General features: G+C 39.6%; 1 protein-coding gene across 19 annotated transcripts in view; it reads right to left on the bottom strand.

The window, feature by feature from the left end:
- The window catches only part of NEDD4L (NEDD4 like E3 ubiquitin protein ligase), a 291,147-nt gene that overhangs the window by 39,052 nt on the left and 231,010 nt on the right, over window positions 1–21,085 (bottom strand). For 11 of the 19 annotated variants that reach the window (XM_077282677.1, XM_077282669.1, XM_077282739.1 and 8 more), the window contains 12 exons: window positions 20,700–20,774; window positions 17,221–17,280; window positions 16,062–16,121; window positions 15,026–15,082; window positions 14,269–14,328; window positions 13,736–13,795; window positions 13,047–13,106; window positions 11,117–11,248; window positions 9,497–9,616; window positions 5,601–5,798; window positions 3,636–3,713; window positions 385–439 (listed from right to left, as the gene is read on the bottom strand). In XM_077282677.1, coding sequence (XP_077138792.1) covers window positions 385–439; window positions 3,636–3,713; window positions 5,601–5,798; window positions 9,497–9,616; window positions 11,117–11,248; window positions 13,047–13,106; window positions 13,736–13,795; window positions 14,269–14,328; window positions 15,026–15,082; window positions 16,062–16,121; window positions 17,221–17,280; window positions 20,700–20,774 — 1,015 coding nt within the window. The remainder of the gene's footprint in view (window positions 1–384; window positions 440–3,635; window positions 3,714–5,600; window positions 5,799–9,496; window positions 9,617–11,116; window positions 11,249–13,046; window positions 13,107–13,735; window positions 13,796–14,268; window positions 14,329–15,025; window positions 15,083–16,061; window positions 16,122–17,220; window positions 17,281–20,699; window positions 20,775–21,085) is intronic. The other 8 variants (XM_077282730.1, XM_077282720.1, XM_077282810.1 and 5 more) reach the window with 4 other exon arrangements.

Genomic DNA, 21,085 nt, shown 5'->3' with positions numbered 1-21,085 from the left:
CCAAATAACTCTGCAGAAAGGAAGAGGACTAGAACCACAGCGCCACCTATCTAATCCTTTTCCTTTCTGAAGAGGTAATTTGTATATTTAATTTACCAGAAGAGCATGCATGGCATACAAGTCTCCTCACTCTGACATGTCACGCTCCAAAAGGAGAAACCTTACCCCTTAGATCCCCAAAAAATTTCAGCATTTTATTTTGTATTATTGCCTGTGAAGTCCCTTTACATAATAAGATGCTGTTACAAATGTAACACAGCATCCTGGGCCGGCCCCCCCATACAGAACTGCCACTATATATATATATATATATATATATATATATATATATATATATTTCTTTTATTTATTTATTTTTAATATTGGGGTAAGAACATTACTTACTGTGATCTATGTAGAACGTTCTGCCATCTAAGTGTATCCTCTCCTCCCAGCCAGGCTGTAAGAGAAAAAACGACAAATATCCATAACAATAAGAGCAAAAAGGCACAGCGTATTATATAGTGGCTGTGGACGGTACTGTGAGCTTTCAGAAGAGAACTCGCAGTGCCAGTCACGGCCATTAAACATTGTACGGCGCTAATCACTCAGGGTCCCTGCCAATCCTGTATTGATGATCTATCATTTCTATGAATTATCAATATTAAAACCACACACACAATTTAAAAAAAAAAACGTAATTACATAAAAAGTTTTAAAACTTTTTAATATACTTTTCTGTTTAAATTATTCGCCATTTTTCAGATATATACATTTGCTGTCAGTGAATAAAAACATTTGTTTCTGTTCAGAGGCAGTAATTCTGTATACAGCTGGTCCTGCTCTCAATTGAGAAATGGATACAAATGCATTCTGTCTAGAAAATGTTATGTAATGTTAGTCTGGACTCCAAGGTGATACATTGTAGCAAACTAGGAGGCCAAGAAATCACTGGTGGTAGATGGGATGTAGTTAGTGCAGTCAGGTACTCACTGGTAGATGGGATGTAGTTAGTGCAGTCGTGTACTCACTGGTAGATGGGATGTAGTTAGTGCGGTCAGGTACTCACTGGTAGATGGGATGTAGTTAGTGCGGTCAGGTACTCACTGGTAGATGGGATGTAGTTAGTGCAGTCAGGTACTCACTGGTAGATGGGATGTAGTTAGTGCAGTCAGGTACTCACTGGTGGTAGATGGGATGTAGTTAGTGCGGTCAGGTACTCACTGGTAGATGGGATGTAGTTAGTGCGGTCAGGTACTCACTGGTAGATGGGATGTAGTTAGTGCGGTCAGGTACTCACTGGTAGATGGGATGTATTTTGTGCAGTCAGGTACTCACTGGTAGATGGGATGTAGTTAGTGCGGTCAGGTACTCACTGGTCGATGGGATGTAGTTAGTGCAGTCAGGTACTCACTGGTAGATGGGATGTAGTTAGTGCGGTCAGGTACTCACTGGTAGATGGGATGTAGTTAGTGCGGTCAGGTACTCACTGGTAGATGGGATGTAGTTAGTGCAGTCAGGTACTCACTGGTAGATGGGATGTATTTAGTGCGGTCAGGTACTCACTGGTAGATGGGATGTAGTTAGTGCGGTCAGGTACTCACTGGTAGATGGGATGTAGTTAGTGCAGTCAGGTACTCACTGGTAGATGGGATGTAGTTAGTGCAGTCAGGTACTCACTGGTAGATGGGATGTATTTAGTGCGGTCAGGTACTCACTGGTAGATGGGATGTAGTTAGTGCGGTCAGGTACTCACTGGTAGATGGGATGTATTTTGTGCAGTCAGGTACTCACTGGTAGATGGGATGTATTTAGTGCAGTCAGGTACTCACTAGTAGATGGGATGTAGTTATTGCGGTCAGGTACTCACTGGTAGATGGGATGTAGTTAGTGCAGTCAGGTACTCACTAGTAGATGGGATGTATTTAGTGCGGTCAGGTACTCACTGGTAGATGGGATGTAGTTAGTGCGGTCAGGTACTCACTGGTAGATGGGATGTAGTTAGTGCGGTCAGGTACTCACTGGTAGATGGGATGTATTTTGTGCAGTCAGGTACTCACTGGTAGATGGGATATAGTTAGTGCAGTCAAGTACTCACTGGTAGATGGGATGTAGTTAGTGCAGTCAGGTACTCACTGGTAGATGGGATGTATTTTGTGCAGTCAGGTACTCACTGGTAGATGGGATGTAGTTAGTGCAGTCAGGTACTCACTGGTAGATGGGATGTATTTTGTGCAGTCAGGTACTCACTGGTAGATGGGATGTAGTTAGTGCGGTCAGGTACTCACTGGTAGATGGGATGTAGTTAGTGCAGTCAGGTACTCACTGGTAGATGGGATGTAGTTAGTGCAGTCAGGTACTCACTGGTAGATGGGATGTATTTTGTGCAGTCAGGTACTCACTGGTAGATGGGATGTAGTTAGTGCAGTCAGGTACTCACTGGTAGATGGGATGTATTTTGTGCAGTCAGGTACTCACTGGTAGATGGGATGTAGTTAGTGCGGTCAGGTACTCACTGGTAGATGGGATGTAGTTAGTGCAGTCAGGTACTCACTGGTAGATGGGATGTAGTTAGTGCAGTCAGGTACTCACTGGTCGATGGGATGTAGTTAGTGCAGTCAGGTACTCACTGGTAGATGGGATGTAGTTAGTGCGGTCAGGTACTCACTGGTCGATGGGATGTAGTTAGTGCGGTCAGGTACTCACTGGTAGATGGGATGTAGTTAGTGCAGTCAGGTACTCACTGGTAGATGGGATGTAGTTAGTGCAGTCAGGTACTCACTGGTAGATGGGATGTAGTTAGTGCGGTCAGGTACTCACTGGTAGATGGGATGTAGTTAGTGCAGTCAGGTACTCACTGGTAGATGGGATGTATTTTGTGCAGTCAGGTACTCACTAGTAGATGGGATGTAGTTAGTGCGGTCAGGTACTCACTAGTAGATGGGATGTATTTTGTGCAGTCAGGTACTCACTGGTAGATGGGATGTAGTTAGTGCAGTCAGGTACTCACTGGTAGATGGGATGTAGTTAGTGCAGTCAGGTACTCACTGGTAGATGGGATGTAGTTAGTGCAGTCAGGTACTCACTGGTAGATGGGATGTAGTTAGTGCGGTCAGGTACTCACTGGTAGATGGGATGTAGTTAGTGCAGTCAGGTACTCACTAGTAGATGGGATGTATTTTGTGCAGTCAGGTACTCACTAGTAGATGGGATGTAGTTATTGCGGTCAGGTACTCACTGGTCGGTGGGATGTAGTTAGTGCGGTCAGGTACTCACTAGTAGATGGGATGTATTTTTTGCAGTCAGGTACTCACTAGTAGATGGGATGTAGTTATTGCGGTCAGGTACTCACTGGTAGATGGGATGTAGTTAGTGCAGTCAGGTACTCACTAGTAGATGGGATGTAGTTATTGCGGTCAGGTACTCACTGGTAGATGGGATGTAGTTAGTGCGGTCAGGTACTCACTAGTAGATGGGATGTATTTTGTGCAGTCAGGTACTCACTGGTAGATGGGATGTAGTTAGTGCAGTCAGGTACTCACTAGTAGATGGGATGTAGTTATTGCGGTCAGGTACTCACTGGTAGATGGGATGTAGTTAGTGCGGTCAGGTACTCACTAGTAGATGGGATGTATTTTGTGCAGTCAGGTACTCACTGGAAGAGGTCCCAGGTCATTTGGATTTAAAGTGGCTTTAGTTCTCATATGTACAGGAAATTTCAAACGTGGATCTTCCTGTGAGACACGTAAATGTGATTAATACAGTAACCGTGGAAGACAAACCTGAAAGATTTAGACTTGACACAGAGGAATATACAGGAGCTCATCCACTAAATACATAAAGCTCAGAATGTATTTCTTCAGTGCATCAGTCAGCGGGTAATTACATTACATTTCTGAATGGCATCGTTATTGTGTACTAGATGTATAGCTGCAGTTTGGGATGTGCTATTTGACCATATGACTTCTACAAGTATAAGTGAATTTTTCACCTATAAAAAGGCAAATAAAAAAATACATTGCAAAAAGCTGCAAAATGCAATCATGGCAATACTTGAAACATTCGGTACATTAATGTGTAAGAGTTTTTAATTAAAGGGTTAATCCCAATCTGGCAAGCTATCACTTATCTGCAGAATAGATGATAATGTGCTGATCGCTGGGGGGAACCTGACCTCCGAGACCCTAACAATCCTGATAATGGGGGGGTCTTTAATATCTAGCTAGAATTCATCGATGGCCGCACATGTGCATTAAAGCTTCATTGTCTACGAGACTGATGGAGATAGAGGAGTGCAGTGCTCGGCTATGGTCCTTCACTCCACCTCCTTACTCTCTCTGCAGCATATCGCACCGGCGCGCGCAGCATCTCTACTTTTGGGATTTAAGTTTTTTTATAAAGAGATCGTAATTGTGGTCGGGAAGCTCCATACACACAATCCATTTATTTGGTTCCATAACTCAAAAAAGTGGATTATAATCTAAGTCATTAAGTTTTCAGTAAAACTCAACATTTACGTCTGGTTCCAAATTGCTTCGTTTCTGGAAAAAGATGAATGATAATTTTTACCAACAAAAATAAATTACTACTTTCTTTGTCTGGTTCAGTTTTTCAAAGACTTAAAATAATAATTAACATGGGGGTGTAGGGCTAGAAAAATAGCGCCACTAATGTCCACAGGTTGTGCGCGGTATTGCAGCTCTGCTGCATTCTTTTCAATATAAAGGAGCTATGCAAATATATAGCGCCACCTATAGAGCACCTGATGGAAGCAGCAACTCTAAAAGTCAGTATTGACCCTTTAATGAGCCTTGCAATATGACTTTGGATAAAAAGCCAAAGCAGAATGTCAATTTGCAGACACGGTGTTTCGGAGTATTGCCTGCAAAATATGAGATCTGAATTGACGAGGTATGAGGTTCTAAGGGGTAACGTGACAAGCCAAGCCTGGCATGTCTGAGTGAGGAGACTTCCAACCATGCATGCTCCTCTCGGAAATTATATAGTCCTTTTCCTATCTGTAGAGACAATTTGCAATTCTTTGACAGAGGAGCATGCATGGTGTATTAGTCTCCTCACTATGCATGGTGTATAAGTCTCCTCACTATGCATGGTGTATTAGTCTCCTCACTATGCATGGTGTACAAGTCTCCTCACTATGCATGGTGTATAAGTCTGTTTGTTAGGTAATCAGCCGCGGGGACTCGAATTTATTTTTCGAGCACGCCTTATCACCAGACCATGCTCAGATAACACCTTATCTCCTACCGAACGCTCTCATCGAAAATCTCTAGGGAAAACACTCAAGATTCTGCAATGGAGGGGAGTCTTCAATGTGGAACCAAATGGATACAAGGACATGTCCTTTAAAAGGGAAATGGACATGACGACAGACCCTTTAAATAGTTAAGCCCCTTAAATTATTCATCAGGATGGGTGTGGACCTAAATCCAATACTCCCCATGGTCATATCCAAAGAAAAGGTGCGTGATCCAGCCCGGTCAATCACAACGGGGTGTAGTCGGGCCCACCCGCTAGTTATTAAAGGGTCCATGACTTTAATAACACGATATAGGAGAACGTCTCCCCGGAGAGCGCCATAATAGTAAAGTGTTGCTTACCCAGGTGGTAGTTTTGGTATTATGGTCAATAAAGAATGGCCTGCCATTTGGTGCTATTCGCATCTCCCAACCTGGCGGTAAGAAGCTCTGCGCCCCTTTGTGTTGTGGTTTGGGAGAGTTATATGGAGATGGTTGTGGAGACTGCGGGTTGGACAGTGTATCCTTCACGGCGCGGCGCACTGGAAAGTCTTTCGCACCCTGTACGGTCAAACACAATGCAGACGTAACAAGGATTAATGTCAATTAGTACGGTGAGAAATTCATGCGAAACAAGATAAAAAAAACCCAAAACAGAATATATTAATTAAAATAAATTCCCAGAGCCAACGGCACGGCTAACATTTCCCACACATTAATTAGCTGCAAACCGAGTGTTAAGCATGCCGGCATTTAATGTGTGTTATTATGCATGATAGTGCCATCATCATCAACCTGTAGACTAACTACAGCATTACTTATCGTGTGCTGGTCCTGGTTTACAGACTGTATTGTACTTCAGAGCTGCATTCACAATTCTGCTAGTTAGAACGTAACATTAGAATTTTTCCTGCTGGATTTACTCATAGAAGTTCTTCCAAAAGTTCAATAACTATCCCTCCTGATCCTCCATACAGAATCACATGGACATTCAAAGGAATAAGACATTGACTGATAGGACACATTTAAGAAAAACAAAATATAAGAAGGATTGGGCAGGTTGAAATCCAGAATGCCTAATCCTTTGTAACTCTGCCCATCAGCTTGGGTCCATACACTTTAAATAGTTGTCTGAACCCACCAAATGAAGCACGGACGGATGGGTTAATTCGAACAGGTACAGATATCTTACAGGCTTTGTGCACTCCTGCAAACTAGCTGAATAATCTGCAAAAATAAAGAGCTCATGCTCCGCCCTCCTCTTCTTCCCTTTTTTTCAGTGTTAGATATAGCAGCAGGGAGGGGATTATCCACTGTGTAGATAGGGAGGAAGGCATTTAAAGTCTCCGGGAGGGCAGAAAAAAAAAAAAGACTATACATGAGGAAAGCACAAAATTATTTGCAGGATAGAAATTATACTTCTTAATATATGGGCTAATGGAGGCAGCAGCAGCAACTGGGATGTACATCATGTATTACTAGGAGAGACAGATCTCTCATCCAGCCTATATTACTGGGAGAGACACAGATCTCTCATCCAGCCTGTATTACTGGGAGAGACACAGATCTCTCATCCAGCCTATATTCCTGGGAGAGACACTCCCACAAATGAAGAATCTGAAACTTAGAACTGGCTTTAAGCTGCATATAAAGGGGTCTTAAAATGAATGCAGGAATAAAGGTAGCCTGTCCATAGTCTAAGCCAAAGCTATGTGCTCTGTACTGAACCAGCAGGAGATGCTAGAAAATGGTAATTCTGAATGCAACAATGAGCGAGTGCAGTCTACAATCAGTTCTGTATCTCAGACTCAGCACATTATTAAAAAGCAAAATAATGCCACGATATTCTACATTGCACATAGTTTTGTAGCCCAGTAAACTACAATAGCACCGAAAGAAAACCATCCACACTGTAAAAGGCCATATCCACCTTGCAGACCAAATTTATTTCATCGTCCCAATGCAGTTAAATTAATAAAGCAACTTTTCAGAGGGTCTCGATGATCAAAAATTCCCTCCCGTTTTGCATCTGCAGGACATATGCATCCTATTGTAAACTACTAACAGACCCGTGTGAGTTTGATCCTGCAGCCATTCTTCCTTCCATCCATCATCTACTTGCCAATGAATGAGAAGTAGATCAGCAAGATGAAAGTCAGCAAGAAAGTCTGTAGCGTCAGACTACCCAAGGTTCGTTTGTAGTATGTAACCACGGAAACACATCTCTCTACAGGAGCTTTGGACCCGAGATGGTAGAACACTTTTTCATCAGGATAATTTGCTTTATTTTTCATTTTAGACACATAGGACAATGGGAAAAAAAACATTTGCCAAGGTGGACAAAGGTTTACTTAGCCATGTCAGAAGATATCATCAGCATGAACGAGCGGACCTGTGGAAGGTCCAGTTCCACCAAACTTTAGTCCAAAATTTGGTTCGGGTCCCGAACTTGAGCCTGAACCGTATAGAAATCCATGGTCTCATTCTCAATTGTAAAATGGACATTAATAAAAGTCAATGTTCGGAGTTTGGTACAAATCCCGAACTTTACAGTTCATGTTTGCTCACGTCTAATCATCAGTAAAGGTCTATGCTCGGAGACTGTCGTCAATCATGTAAACAGGACAAGGATTTTGGTTTATTAAGAGATTCTGACAACAGCCTCTACACGTCTCATGGAGGGGCAAGGTGCTCATACTAACAACGAGTGGAGTTTAAAGGGAGTCTGACAGCAGAAAATGGCACTCAGTTTGCACGCTTGGCCTGGACAAACAGTTTGTAGGACCTTCCAACTATCTGTTTTCCATCTACCTCCACCTTCTTCTTGTTCCTGTAAAGCTAGAGTTGTCAATCAAAGAAGAGATGGAGCGAAGATAGACGGAAAACCAATAGGTGGGAAGGTGGGCTGAACAGTTTTGCTAAGCTGAGTGTGCACAGGGCTCCTGTGCTTGTTTTGACAAGTACTTTTCTGCGGATAGATCCACTTTAAGGAGCAAATCACTGATGGCATCATCTGACATGTCCTATTAACGGAAGTGACAATGCAAGTTGTGGTCACTACGTAGACAAAGCAGATGTTATATAGCCAAAAAAGCAGAAAGCATCGTCAAGGCATTCTTTGGTGACTTCGAGAACCAGCACTTGACAAAAATATTGCCATACAAGACTTCTAAAGATCTCAGAACACTCGATCTCATGATTGATGACAACAGCTTATTTTTTTTCCCATAAAATATGATTATTAGATTGAGATCTAGAACAATTTTTTGGGGTCTAAGAACATGGAGCAAACATCGGTTCCTTGACTCCCATTTGGCGCTATACGGCCAATGGAGATCTTGTACCCAACTCAACTCCGGCTTGCCTCAACGCAGAGATGAACACCTTCCTCTTCATGGCATGGATACAACATTAGAAAAGAAGAAACTAGACAGGATCTGTGGAAGGATGGGCGCCAATTTATAACATAAAATATCGGTAAGGTTCACCCATCAGATGTCTCCTTGGGCATCGGCACTTGGGCCTATGAAGAGGATGCATGGACCACTTGTAAAACATGGACAAAATCCAAAACTAAGTGAAAAGGTCCAGTGCCAAAAAAGTTTTTTATTAGTTCACATTAAAACCAAAATGACAACATCGTAGGTTTTTACATTTTTAACCAACTTGGTTCTAACTCTTAAGGAAGACTGGTTAGATGCGTCAACCCACCATGGTGCCATCTTGGCTCGAATGTGAAAATATGAACACTTTGGATCTTAACTTTGTTGAGTCTGGACCTTACTTTTGTATACTTTTCATTTATCTGTACAGTTTTCTTTTTCCATATCCATGCTTTGCTTGGTTTAGGCTTTCGAGAAACACCATTGGTGGAAACCAATAAAAGAACATTTTTCATAATTTCTAAAAACAGGAATATTAAGCAAATCTTAATACAAAAAATCCCACCCAAACCCAGAGAAGAATAGGTGACATACACAACAACCAATAGACACGACAGACATACAATAATAAAAGTATAAAGAGAATAAAGATGTTCAAATAAAAATCAGCAAGAAAAGTTACGAAGCGAAAATGATAAAAGAAACCAGAAGATGAGAACAGAGTTTACGTTATAAAGCATGAAGAGCGAGAGGAGAGATGCCGGAGAGGCCATCGGCCCTTGCCAAAGTTAGAAAATGAAAATAAGATTGCGGAGACTTGGTAAGCAGAAGAACAAGACGACGACAAGGTCCATATTAGATGAGAGAGACTCTCACCTCCAGAGGAGCAGATAAAGTAACTGTGGGGGAACTGAGACTACGAGGCCGCCTGATCTGAGGTTCGCTCAGATGGTTGCTACTGTTTGAGGTGGATCCGACCGCACCGTCTTCAGCGTGCTAGTTTAGAGGCAAAACATAGTTAATCCTAAATATCATCAATGAAAGAAGAGTGAGATTCAACTTAAAGGACAATGCCAACCAAAACTCAAAACTGGAAGTATTATTATAAGTTCATCTTAGTGTACCCTTCCTTACTGAGTAAGGTGTCTAGACATCCCTGAAGCACCATTAATAGTATTCTCAGAGCTAATACAGAGTTACAACCAGCTTTCTAACCCAGAGCTGCACTCCCTATTCTGCTGGTGGAGTCACTGTGTACATACATTACTGATCCTGAGTTACATCCTGTATTATACCCCAGAGCTGCACTCACTATTCTGCTGGTGGGATCACTGTGTACATACATTACATTACTGATCATGTACTGATCCTGAGTTACATCCTGTATTATACTCCAGAGCTGCACTCACTATTCTGCTGGTGCAGTCACTGTGTACATACATTACATTACTGATCCTGAGTTACATCCTGTATTATACCCCAGAGCTGCACTCACTATTCTGCTAGTGAAGTCACTGTGTATATACATTACTGATCCTGAGTTACATCCTGTATTATACCCCAGAGCTGCACTCACTATTCTGAAGGTGCAGTCACTGTGTAGATACATATACTGTATGCTCCAGAGCTGTATTCACTGTTCTGCAAGTGAATGCAGAATTGAAGTAATACAGGCAGTAACTCCAGATCAGCACAGAATAGTAAAGTACCAATTCTATTTTTTATGCATATGCAATCTAGATTAGGGAAAAAATGTTTTAACTGATGGACATATTAATTTGTCTCGAAGGAGAAATCAATGCGGTATCCATAAAATGCACCATAAATAACAGATGGGTGCGGGTCCCAGAGGAGGGATCCATATCTGGTTTTAGAGAGGGAATCCCCCATTCTCCTAGTATAACCGACCTTCGCTCACCAGTGAGTGGAGAGGAGGCAGCGCATGCGCCGGTTCTCTCCATTTATTGCTATTGAAGTTCTCACTTGAGCTGAATTTTTACTTGACTATTATAGAACTTCTCCACTCCCACGTGGTCGGCGTCCAGCTGGAATGGGGAATCCCATACTCGTACAGGTCCAGACGTGGGGTCCTCTTTTTATCAGGCATTTATGGCACATCCTATTGATATGTTATGAAGGTCTCTCGTGAGACAACCTCTTTAAAGAGGCATTTATGGCATATCGATAGCTAAGGACCTACGGTAGGTACCACATATCCCAGTGGGAAGGTCCACATCTGTCTTGAGAACAATCAAAGTAATTTTTGGCGCTTCCATAAACTGAATGGAAAGAGCGGCGCATGCGCAAACACTTCTCCATCCATGATGAGGCATGGAGGACCCTGTTCTCTAGATAAGTGTAGGCACCATAGTAGAAACTGCATCTATTGGACATTTACGTCATACCCCATCAATAAGCCATAACTGGCCCTAAAAGCGCCAGAGCCGCCTTACTACAGAAAAAGTGATCGCGTCTGTCTGGAACGGATAGTCATACCTGCACAATTGGTCGGGTCCATGTTGTTGTGCGATTGTTATGATTGACATAGTATGTGCGTCCTTTAGCGTCTTTCCTTTCTTCCCAGCCTGACGGTAACCCCGGAGTTGTGTGTACATAGGCCACCGAAGGCTGTTTGTGCAAGAAATTATTTTATTGCAAAAATGCAAATATATATATATATATACATACATATATATATATATATATATATATATATATATATATATATATATATATATATATATATAAAAATCCAAATCTCTTCAAATCATATAGATATAGATCTGCAGTACAAAACTGCCAGTCAGATACCAACATTTTTCTTATCACTAGAAACAGTACTACAGTACTTAATGGAATGGTCTCTTACAACATCCATCAAATATCCGAAAAGTGGTCTGAGGGTGGAGGAAGATCTGACTCCGGGATCCATACCAAACCCGAGAATGAGCAGCCCAATGTCCCCTGTGCGAATGGAGCGATATTGAGCATGTGCGACCACCACAAAATTCGCAGTCTACAGGAGTGGTCGTCACACATGCTCCCTACTACTCCCTTCACTTTGGACTTCGGGAGCCCGATTCTTATGATCAGTGGGGATCCCAGCACTTGATAAATGTCAGTAGTGAGAAGAATTGAGCTTCAATACAACAGACAAGTCTACTTTTTCAATATTATGGTATTCAATAGTTAACTAAAATAAAAACGATCATGGGAGAAATGGTAACGGGATTACCAAAACTCGGAAATACATGGGTGCTTTCTCCAAAAAACAGCTCCATACCTGTCCATGTTGCAAAAAGTACCGTACTTGAAGTGCTGAACCGTAATACCACATACACTCTGTAAAATGAACGAACCACTGTTTTTTCTTTAAAGCAGCCAATTTATTAATCTTTTATAAGACTCATTTCCCCACCCCACAAAAAAATTAAAATAAAAAGTGACTCTCGAGACTTTGGGACTCCCTATGAAGAAGACAAGAAAACACTTCTCCATAAATCTCCAATGCCTCTTGGGCACCAGAATTGTTGGAGGAGGTGGGGGGTCCAGCTGCTGGACCACCAAAATATTATACTTTGAGTGAAATCTGTCAAATGTTTTCTTTCGGTAAAATAAGGGAACATCTTCAATTTGGGACTCAGTATAAAAAAAGTAAAAATAAATAAAGAATGGCATTAGGGACAGGTGGCAAGATAAATTTCACGCAACCCTCAGCTTCAGGCCTCAATAGTGGTATGACTATTGTGGAAGTACAATGCCCTCCACATGTATTGTGAAAGTAGTAGTACAACCCAGTATGCCCTAGAACGCGTTTTTAGGCCCAGATAGAGCAATATAAATAATAGTATTAGCTTAAAAGCAAATGAATAGGTGATAAACCCAAGAGATCGATGGAGGTCCATCCTCACCGAAACCTCAGTCCCCCATTACTTCTAGCAGAAAGACCATCTAGAAACAGTGTGAATGTAGTAGTCGTCGAGCATTTGCTTGCCCATCTTGCTCCACTCAAAACCTATGGCATTTACAAAAACAGTGCCATAGTCTTTGAACCCCAAAATGGAGGTCCTAGTAGTTCTTAGACCATCCATCAAGTATCCAGAGGATAGGTGATAAAAGCTTCAGCAACTAGGGGCCAGCATAAATGTTGACTTATGAGTATTGTTTTTTAAAGTCTTAAGATACTTCAGTAACTATATTACTATAGACTATATTTACCAAAAAGCCAATGTGGCAAAAACGCTACAATGAATAAAACCAAAAAGTGACCAAACTACTGTGATGCCTAGGATAAAACTAAAATGACAAGGACCGAAAACAATATTTTTAATAATGTAATGGAATTTCACCCCATATGAGGTTACGAGTTTATAACAGATTTGGCCAAAAAGACAAGATTGTCCTACTACAACCATCTAGACATTACCGTGGACTCCTCTACACCGGTCACAGTTGAAGACCGCGCTCTTCTGGTTGTGAAGCTGGGCTGTTGAACAATAACGCAACCATTAAAAAAAAGTTCCACAGATTCATTTTGAGGAATAGTTCATCGTTAGCCAAGAAGAAGAATTGTTAAGGAAGAGGAGCTCGATTTCCAAGAATAATTTTGTAAGTAATTTAAGAATCATTGATTGGATCAATTTCCCAAAGACAGATGTAGAGGTTTTCAAGAACATCCATAATGTATAATGCAATTGTCAACCGTTCTGTGTCCGAATACTGGATCAAAATTCAGATGACTCATTGTCAGAAATTCTACATGGAAACTTTCCAGTCCGATATTGGAAAAAAAAATAAAAAAAAATAGAAATACTAAATCTACCAATTTTTTATTTCTTATTTTATCCATGGAAGACCGTTGATAACCAAGACTACATTAACCAAAATGCCAACATGTGGCTAGAGCTCAACAAAGAATTTAATGGAAAAATGATGGTGGTGGTAACGTGATCAAACTACTGTGAGGCTTGAGAAAAAAAACCTAAAATGACAAATATTGAAAACAATATTTCATATTTGCATTCGAACTTCACCGCATGTAGCGTAAAGAGCCTATAACTAAAAGTTTGGCCTACGACCACTAGACTTGTCCTACTAAAGCCACGTAGACATTACCGTGGATTCCTCTCCACCAGTCACAGTTGAAGACCGCACTCTTCCAGTTGTGGAGCTGGGCTGTTGAACAATAATGTGACCATTAAAAAAATTTACAGGGTCAATTTAAGGAATGAGTTATTGTTAGCCGAGAAGGAGAATAGTTAAGGAAGGAGAGTTAGATTTACAGTAGCACTTAGAGATGACTTTTTGTAATATCATTGATTGAATCAACTTCTCAAAGACAGATGTAGAGTTTGCAAGGACATCTTTAATGAAGACTAATGTTTGTGAGCAACACGAGTGAGAAATAGAGTGTAATAAACGAAAAATCAAAATGTGGATAGCGCTATGCAATGAATAAAATAGAAAAGGGATAGTGGAAAAATGGCCAAACTACTGTAAAGCCTGGGAAAACACTAAAGTGACAAAAGATTGAATGCAATATTTCACACGAGGAAAGGAACTTCACCCTATGTGGGGTTACGATCCTGTAACCGGAAGTTTGGCCAACGATCAAAAGACTTGTGCTACTAAAACCATATAGACATTACCGTGGACTCCTCTACACCAGTCGGAGTTGAGGACTGCGCTGCTCCAGTTGTGAAGATGGGCTGTTGAACAATAACGCGACTATTAAAAGCAGAAAATCATTTTGAGGAATGAGTTATCAGTAGCCGAGAAGGAGAATCATTAAGGAAGTGGAGCAAGCTTTAAAGAAATAATTAGATAAGTAGTTTAGGAATATCATTGATTGGTGAGTTCCCAAAGACAGACGAAGAAGAGTTTTCAAGAACGTTCATAATGTATAACGCAATAGTCAACTGTTCCGTGGACCAAAATACTTTTTCTGTAAGAGTTACTTTAAAGTGTAGGAGACAGAGTATGACGTGGTAAAACATGAGTATATGTTGAGTGACAAGAAGTGGTAAAGGCTAACTAGTCACAGTGTAATAGTCCAACACTGGATCTTAAGTTTCAGTATTAGGAACGCTAATCAGTTGGAAGTCGTCATGCGAACTTTCCTCTTCGAGACTAAAAAAAACCCTCAGTCCCCCGTTCAGTAAAGCAGCAAGACTGCGACGAGAAAGTTTTAATGTACGAGTGACCGAACATGTGCCAAACTACTGTGAAGCCTGATAAAAAAATAAATAAATAAATAAATATATATATATATATATATATATATATATATATATATATATATATATATATTTATGGTACTTCATTTCCATGTGGGGTCATTAGCCCATAAACCAAGGTTTGGCCAATGATGACTAGACTGTCCTGCTACAACCACGTAGACATTACCGTGGGCTCCTCTCCACCAGTCACAGTCGAAGACCGCACTCTTCCAGTTGTGCTGGGCTGTTGAACAATAACGTGATCATTAAAAATAATCAAAAGCTTGAGGAATAAGTTATCATTAGCCATGTAACAGAATCATCAAGTGGAGATTAACAGGAGTAATTAATTATGTATTTTAGGAATATTCTTTGATTGGTTGATTTCCCCCCAAAAAAAACATAAGTAGAGTTTTTAGGAACGTTCATAATGAATAAGGCAATACTCAACTATTCTGTGGTGCATAAAAACCTTTTCGCGTAAGTTCCTGGAAAGTGTAGGTGAACGAGCACGATAAGGTGAAACATGAGAAAATGACCAAGAACTAGTAACCGTGCAATCGCCCAACAATGGATCTTAAATCTAAGTATTAGGAAGACTCATCAATCGGAAGTCAACATGTAAACATTCCTGTCTAGGCAAGAAAAAAAAATGTCAACCATGTATATAAAAAAAAAAGACCCTATAATTTAAACAAAAAGGATCAAATTACCAATGAAGATTAATATCTCCCTTTGGTCAAGTAATGAAATGAGGCAATGGCCAAGCATGTGACACTTTCCATTCAAAACAATCGGAGCTTGTAAAAACAGTATCAGAGACTTTGAATGGCTAGGAAAATGGTGGTCGGACACCTATGCATTCAGTGGATAGGTGATGCTTCAGGTAGTTGACAAAGCCAGCATAAGTGGTGACTTACAGTAAGTGGTGACTCATTTTTGTTGGGACATTTTTCTAAAGACCATATTTCTAAAGCCAATATGTGATTTCTAAAGCCAATATGTGGATAAAGCTCTACAACAAATAAAATAGAGAAACTATAGTGTATGAGTGACCAAACTACTATGAGGTCTGTGAGAAAAAAGAAAAAAAAATTGCAAAAGGTCGAATGTGGCATTTCATATTTGGAATGGAACTTCACCATATGTGAAGTTATGACCTTATGACCGAAAGTTTGGCCAACGATCACTAGACTGTCCGACTACAACCAAATAGACATTACCGTGGACTCCTCTACACCAGTCACAGTTGAAGACCGCGCTCTTCCAGTTGTGAAGCTGGGCTGTTGAACAATAACGTGACCATTAAATAAAAAGTTCACAAGGTCGTTTTGAAGAATCAGTTGTTAGAAGAGGAGAAACGTTAAGAAAGGGGAGTTAGACATACAAGAATAATTAGTTAATCTAGTAATATCATTGATATCGAGTGATATGTGAATGACAAGTACTGGTGATGGTGGTAATGACCAATAAGTAGCAGTGTAATTAACCAACACTGGATCTTCAATACAAGTATTAAGAACATTCATCAATCGGAACTCAACAAGGGAACTTTACAGCTCGAGATGGAAGACAAATCATCCATTTAGAAAAATTTCTCGAAAAATTTGATTAGTAATATCATAAAATGGCCAATGAAGAAAAATATCTTCCTTTAGTCAAGTTGTGAATGTTCTTTACTACTTTGTTAAAATTATATCCATGGAATACAAATGATAACCAAGGTTGGCCACCATTTTAGCTTATAGCTCCCCACCATATATTGTGTTGTGGAAGGAGAACACACAGCATGCCCTGGAACCCAATTCATTCACCAACAGAGTGATGTAGAAATAAATTTTAGCTTAAATCATTTTCCAATAATCAACAATTACTAGACTGATGGAGGTCTGACCTTTACCGGACCTAGGCCCCTTGTATCATCCATCAGTTAAGACTGAGGCTAAAAAGTTTTCAAGTAGCAATGGCTGAGCGTGTACCATCTTGTTACATTTAAAACCTAGGCTGCTTATAAAAATGGTACCAAAGTTTAAGAGTGGCTGGGAGAATGGTGGCCAGAGATGGCCGTACCGTTGGTCAGACCCCTATGCATCTAGCATTTTTTTTTTTTATAAGTTGGGACATTTCACTTAAGACACTTAGGTAAAGACTATATTAACCAAAAAGCCAAAAGGTGGAAAGAGCTCATCAAAGAATGAGAAAAGGTATAGTTGAAAAATGACCAAACTATTGTAAGGCCTGGAAAAAACTAAAAAGGACAAGGATCAAATACAATATTTCACAGGTTGAATGAAATTTCACTCCATGTGGGGTTACGAGCCTATAGCCAAAAGTTTGGCCAACAACTACAAGGCGGTCCCACTACAACCATGTAGACATTACCGTGGACTCCTCCCCACCAGTCACAGTTGAAGACCTCGATGTTCCAGTTGTAGAGTCGGGCTGTTGAACATTAAAAAAAAAAAAAAATCTATAGGGTCAATATGAGGAATGAGTTATCGTTAGCCGAGAAGGAGAATCGTTAAGGAAGGGGAGTTAGAGATGCAGGAATAATTAGAAAAGTAATTAAGGAATATCAATGATTGAATCAATTTCCCAAAAACAGAGGAAGAATATCAATGTTTGAATCAATTTCCCAAAAACAGAGGAAGAACTATTAAGGTTTTCTCTAATGTATAATCGAAAAAAAACAAAAACTATTTCTTGTTTTCCCTTAAAGTTCCTGGAAAGTGGAGGTGACCAAGAACGGTGTGATTAAACAAGAGACAAACCACTAGCCAAATAGTGACCGTGTAATTGGCCAATGCTGGATCTTAAACATCAGTATTAGGATGAGGTATCAGTCAGAAGTCAACATGGAAACTTTGGCATCCGAACTCAAATAAATTTCAGCCAAAATTTGAAAAGAAAAAACTGCCCCAAAAATCGCATAAAAATTGAAATTACCAAAAAGATAGAGAAATCAGTTTTGTCCCTTTGGAGTAGTGAAAATTTTTCTTGAACTTCTTAGGATGGTGGCAGTCTTGTCAACGAAGATATCACTATCTTATATTTTGCAAGAGTAATTTTCAGTTAGAGAGAAGATGAGCATCAAGGATCCTATGGTAAAATATCCCGGGTTCTAATATTAATGGTCCATCACTGGGGGACTGGGAGAGGAGGTCATCAGCCGGGATCAAGATGACTGGTTACATTTTGGAGATCCTTAGTGGCCACTATCGTTTAGTTCAAGGGAGTACGATTTAACAAGCCCATTGGGCTTACGGCACACAGTAGTTGAGAAAAAAAGAAAAAAAGGCAAAGAGGTCAGTTTTGCAAAACATAATTAAGACTATTTAGCCATCATGATAGCACTGTGCTCATCTGAAGAATCAGGTCTTCTGTGACCTCCCGTCTACTGCTATTGTTTCTGCTCATAATGAAAGTTCGTTTTCCAACTGTGCTACTAATTGACAAGTCACTGCTACCCACAAAATCTTTTTTCTTCTTCTGTGGACTGTTCCTGTAATCTGACTAGGGAATAATGAAGCTCAAAAAATAGGGTACAAAAAGAAGAAGAAGAGATGATGAAAGGTCCACATGGGGCTTAATTAAATATTAGCCTCCAAATACGTTTCTTATCTTCACTTTAAAACTTTTTTTTTCCCCGTCTTCTCGTTTTAAGAAATATTGTCCCGTGAGATTCCAATGAAACTAGCAAGTAGGAGACTTTCTTCATGTCAGCTGAGACACAAGAGAAGACAGACTTCCATGGTGGCACACATCATTCAATGGAGTCCAAGAAGGAATAAAGAAAGAGGTTTCCGGCTTGTAGCCACATCCTACGGGATTAGACCACGTACAACGAAATTGACAGACTACGACGATAAGAAGGAAAACAACAAGAGGGAATAAAAGAAGAAACTTCAACAAAGTTTGTAAAGTTTACGTTGGTTGTTTCTGTGGAAACATTGGTGAGAACTTAGAATGGAAGGGAACTATCTAGGCCATCACACAGACTTATGAGTCTGCTCTCAGCTAGGAACCAGTAGGAAAAACTCAACAACTTGACACAGGCTGGTGAGTCTGGACCAAAAATTTACAGGGGTCACACAGTGAAAAAAATAATAATCTTGTTACTATACATACATTAGCAAGTTAAGCAACTTTCTAATAATTCTGACGTCTGAAAGGTGTCCCAATCTTCTAGTCGAAGGTTTTGACAGATGGGTTTTCCGTTTGAGCCCAATACAGGACAGTATGTGAGCAGAGCTGTGTGAAGGGGACACTGCTAATTTTTATAGTCAATCCAGCCACCTTCTTTCGAGTCACTTTTCAGAAGTCAACTATTTCAACAAGTTGTACAACTTACTAATGTGAGTAAATTTAACTAGATTTTCTTTATCTGGACAATCCCTTTAAAACCTACCAGTACAAGACGCATAAAAGAGAACTTCAATCTTAATCCTAGCAATGAAGGACTCTATTATTAAAAATAAAGAAATTAAAAAGGTTTTTAAAAAAACAAAACAAAAAAAAAAACAAAATCATTTTTTTCCCCCCCACAGTTATCCATCCCTTTATCCATGGGCTGCAACCGGTATTGCAGATGTGGGGCTGAGCAGCAATACTACACACAGAAACCAAGTCCAAATGTGGCTATGTTTCTGCAAACGCCAAAAAAAAAAAAAATTTTTATATATATATATATATATATATATATATATATTTTATTTTTATTTTTTTTTTTTTAAAGACGGCAATTATTTGAATTTTTACAAGCATCAAAAATAAGAACATAAAACTTTCATACATGAAGGAATGGACGAAAATAAACCTGTGCAAATTGTATTGTATGAGCATTTATAATACAGCGTCTTACATCGAACGACAAGAGGATTATGGAAACTGTTTTTTTTTTTTGGTGGAGGAACTAATGATAAAAAATGTGAAAATATAATATTGATAATTGGCTAAATAAAAGAACTGTATTTAAATTTGCATGAAAGAATAAGGAACCCCAAACCATTAAGGATATCACCGAAACATACTGTTGTCTTTTTCCGGTTTATAGCATAGGATTGGAAAACAACAAAAAAAAAAAACTTTTCAAGGCTTCGAAAAAAAAAGTTCATAAAACTTTAGCCTAAAAAACAAAGTATGACTCATCTTTTAGGCTAAAGTTTTGTGAACTTTTTTTAGTTTTATCAAAACAAGAAAAGATTACAAAAAACTTTAGTCTAAAAGATTAGTGATCGAAAAAAACAAGTTTAATCATACTTTATTTTTTTTTTTTTTCAGATCACTAATCTTTTAGGCTAAAGTTTTGTGAACTTTTTTTTTTTTATTTTGAAAAAAGTTTTCAAAAGTTACCGTATATCAAAACATAAAAACAAGTTCTCAAAAAAAACTTAAGCCTAAAAGATTAGTGATACTTTGTTTTTATTTTCTACAGCCGATTTCACACTTCCAACGTTCATAACCTGGGTACGGCCTGCGATGCACGGTCTGACCGTGGATCTCCTGACCCGAATTTGACTGTCTTTTATATACTCAAGACTGTCAATTTCAAGTGATGAGACCTGCGGCCGGGTCCGGACATCGTGGTCTGTACTTGGACCGTGAAGTGTAAAAATGGCGTAAGGGTGGCTACCCCCTGAAACAAAGTCGGCCAAATTCTAAGTGAAGCGGAGGCCATATTTCGGCATATTCAGGGGAAACCAAAAAATATATCTCTGGGATCCCGATCCAAGCCAAAAAATCTCAGGACTTTTTTTTTTGTTTTAATTATTTTTTTTTTTTCCCCCACAGGAAAAAGCTCAACTGAGTAGTAATAAAAAAGAAAATAAAAAAAGAAAAGAAGTGGGTGAACTTTGATTTACCATTGCTAGATGAACCTGCTCAGCAACGCCATCTGTCACACTGCAAGACCTCAATCTCGAGGAAGGTTCCCGCTGCTGAAAAACAGATTGTTTTAAAGAAATTTTGTCAATTTTTAGCAAAATTTTTAAAAATAAATACATTTCAAAACCCAAAACAGACATGATAAATGCCCTGGTTGCCAACACAAAGTTTCATGGTCTCATTTATTGAAAAAAAATAAAAAATTTAAGGAAAATATATATTTTTTCTTTTGTCTTCAAAAATCACCACGTTGTATTGCGAATATATGTTACCTTTCGTGTTTCCCAAGCGGTTTGCTGCAGTGGAGAAAAAAATTTGGTGGCTATGGTTAGTATATTTATATTCCCTGGGATAAAATTCTGCT

Source organism: Ranitomeya variabilis, chromosome 1, assembly GCF_051348905.1.
Source record: "Ranitomeya variabilis isolate aRanVar5 chromosome 1, aRanVar5.hap1, whole genome shotgun sequence".
Taxonomy (NCBI): Eukaryota; Metazoa; Chordata; class Amphibia; order Anura; family Dendrobatidae; genus Ranitomeya; species Ranitomeya variabilis.
The sequence above is the reverse complement of the archived record's forward strand: the minus strand, read 5'-3'. Positions and strand labels throughout refer to the sequence as shown.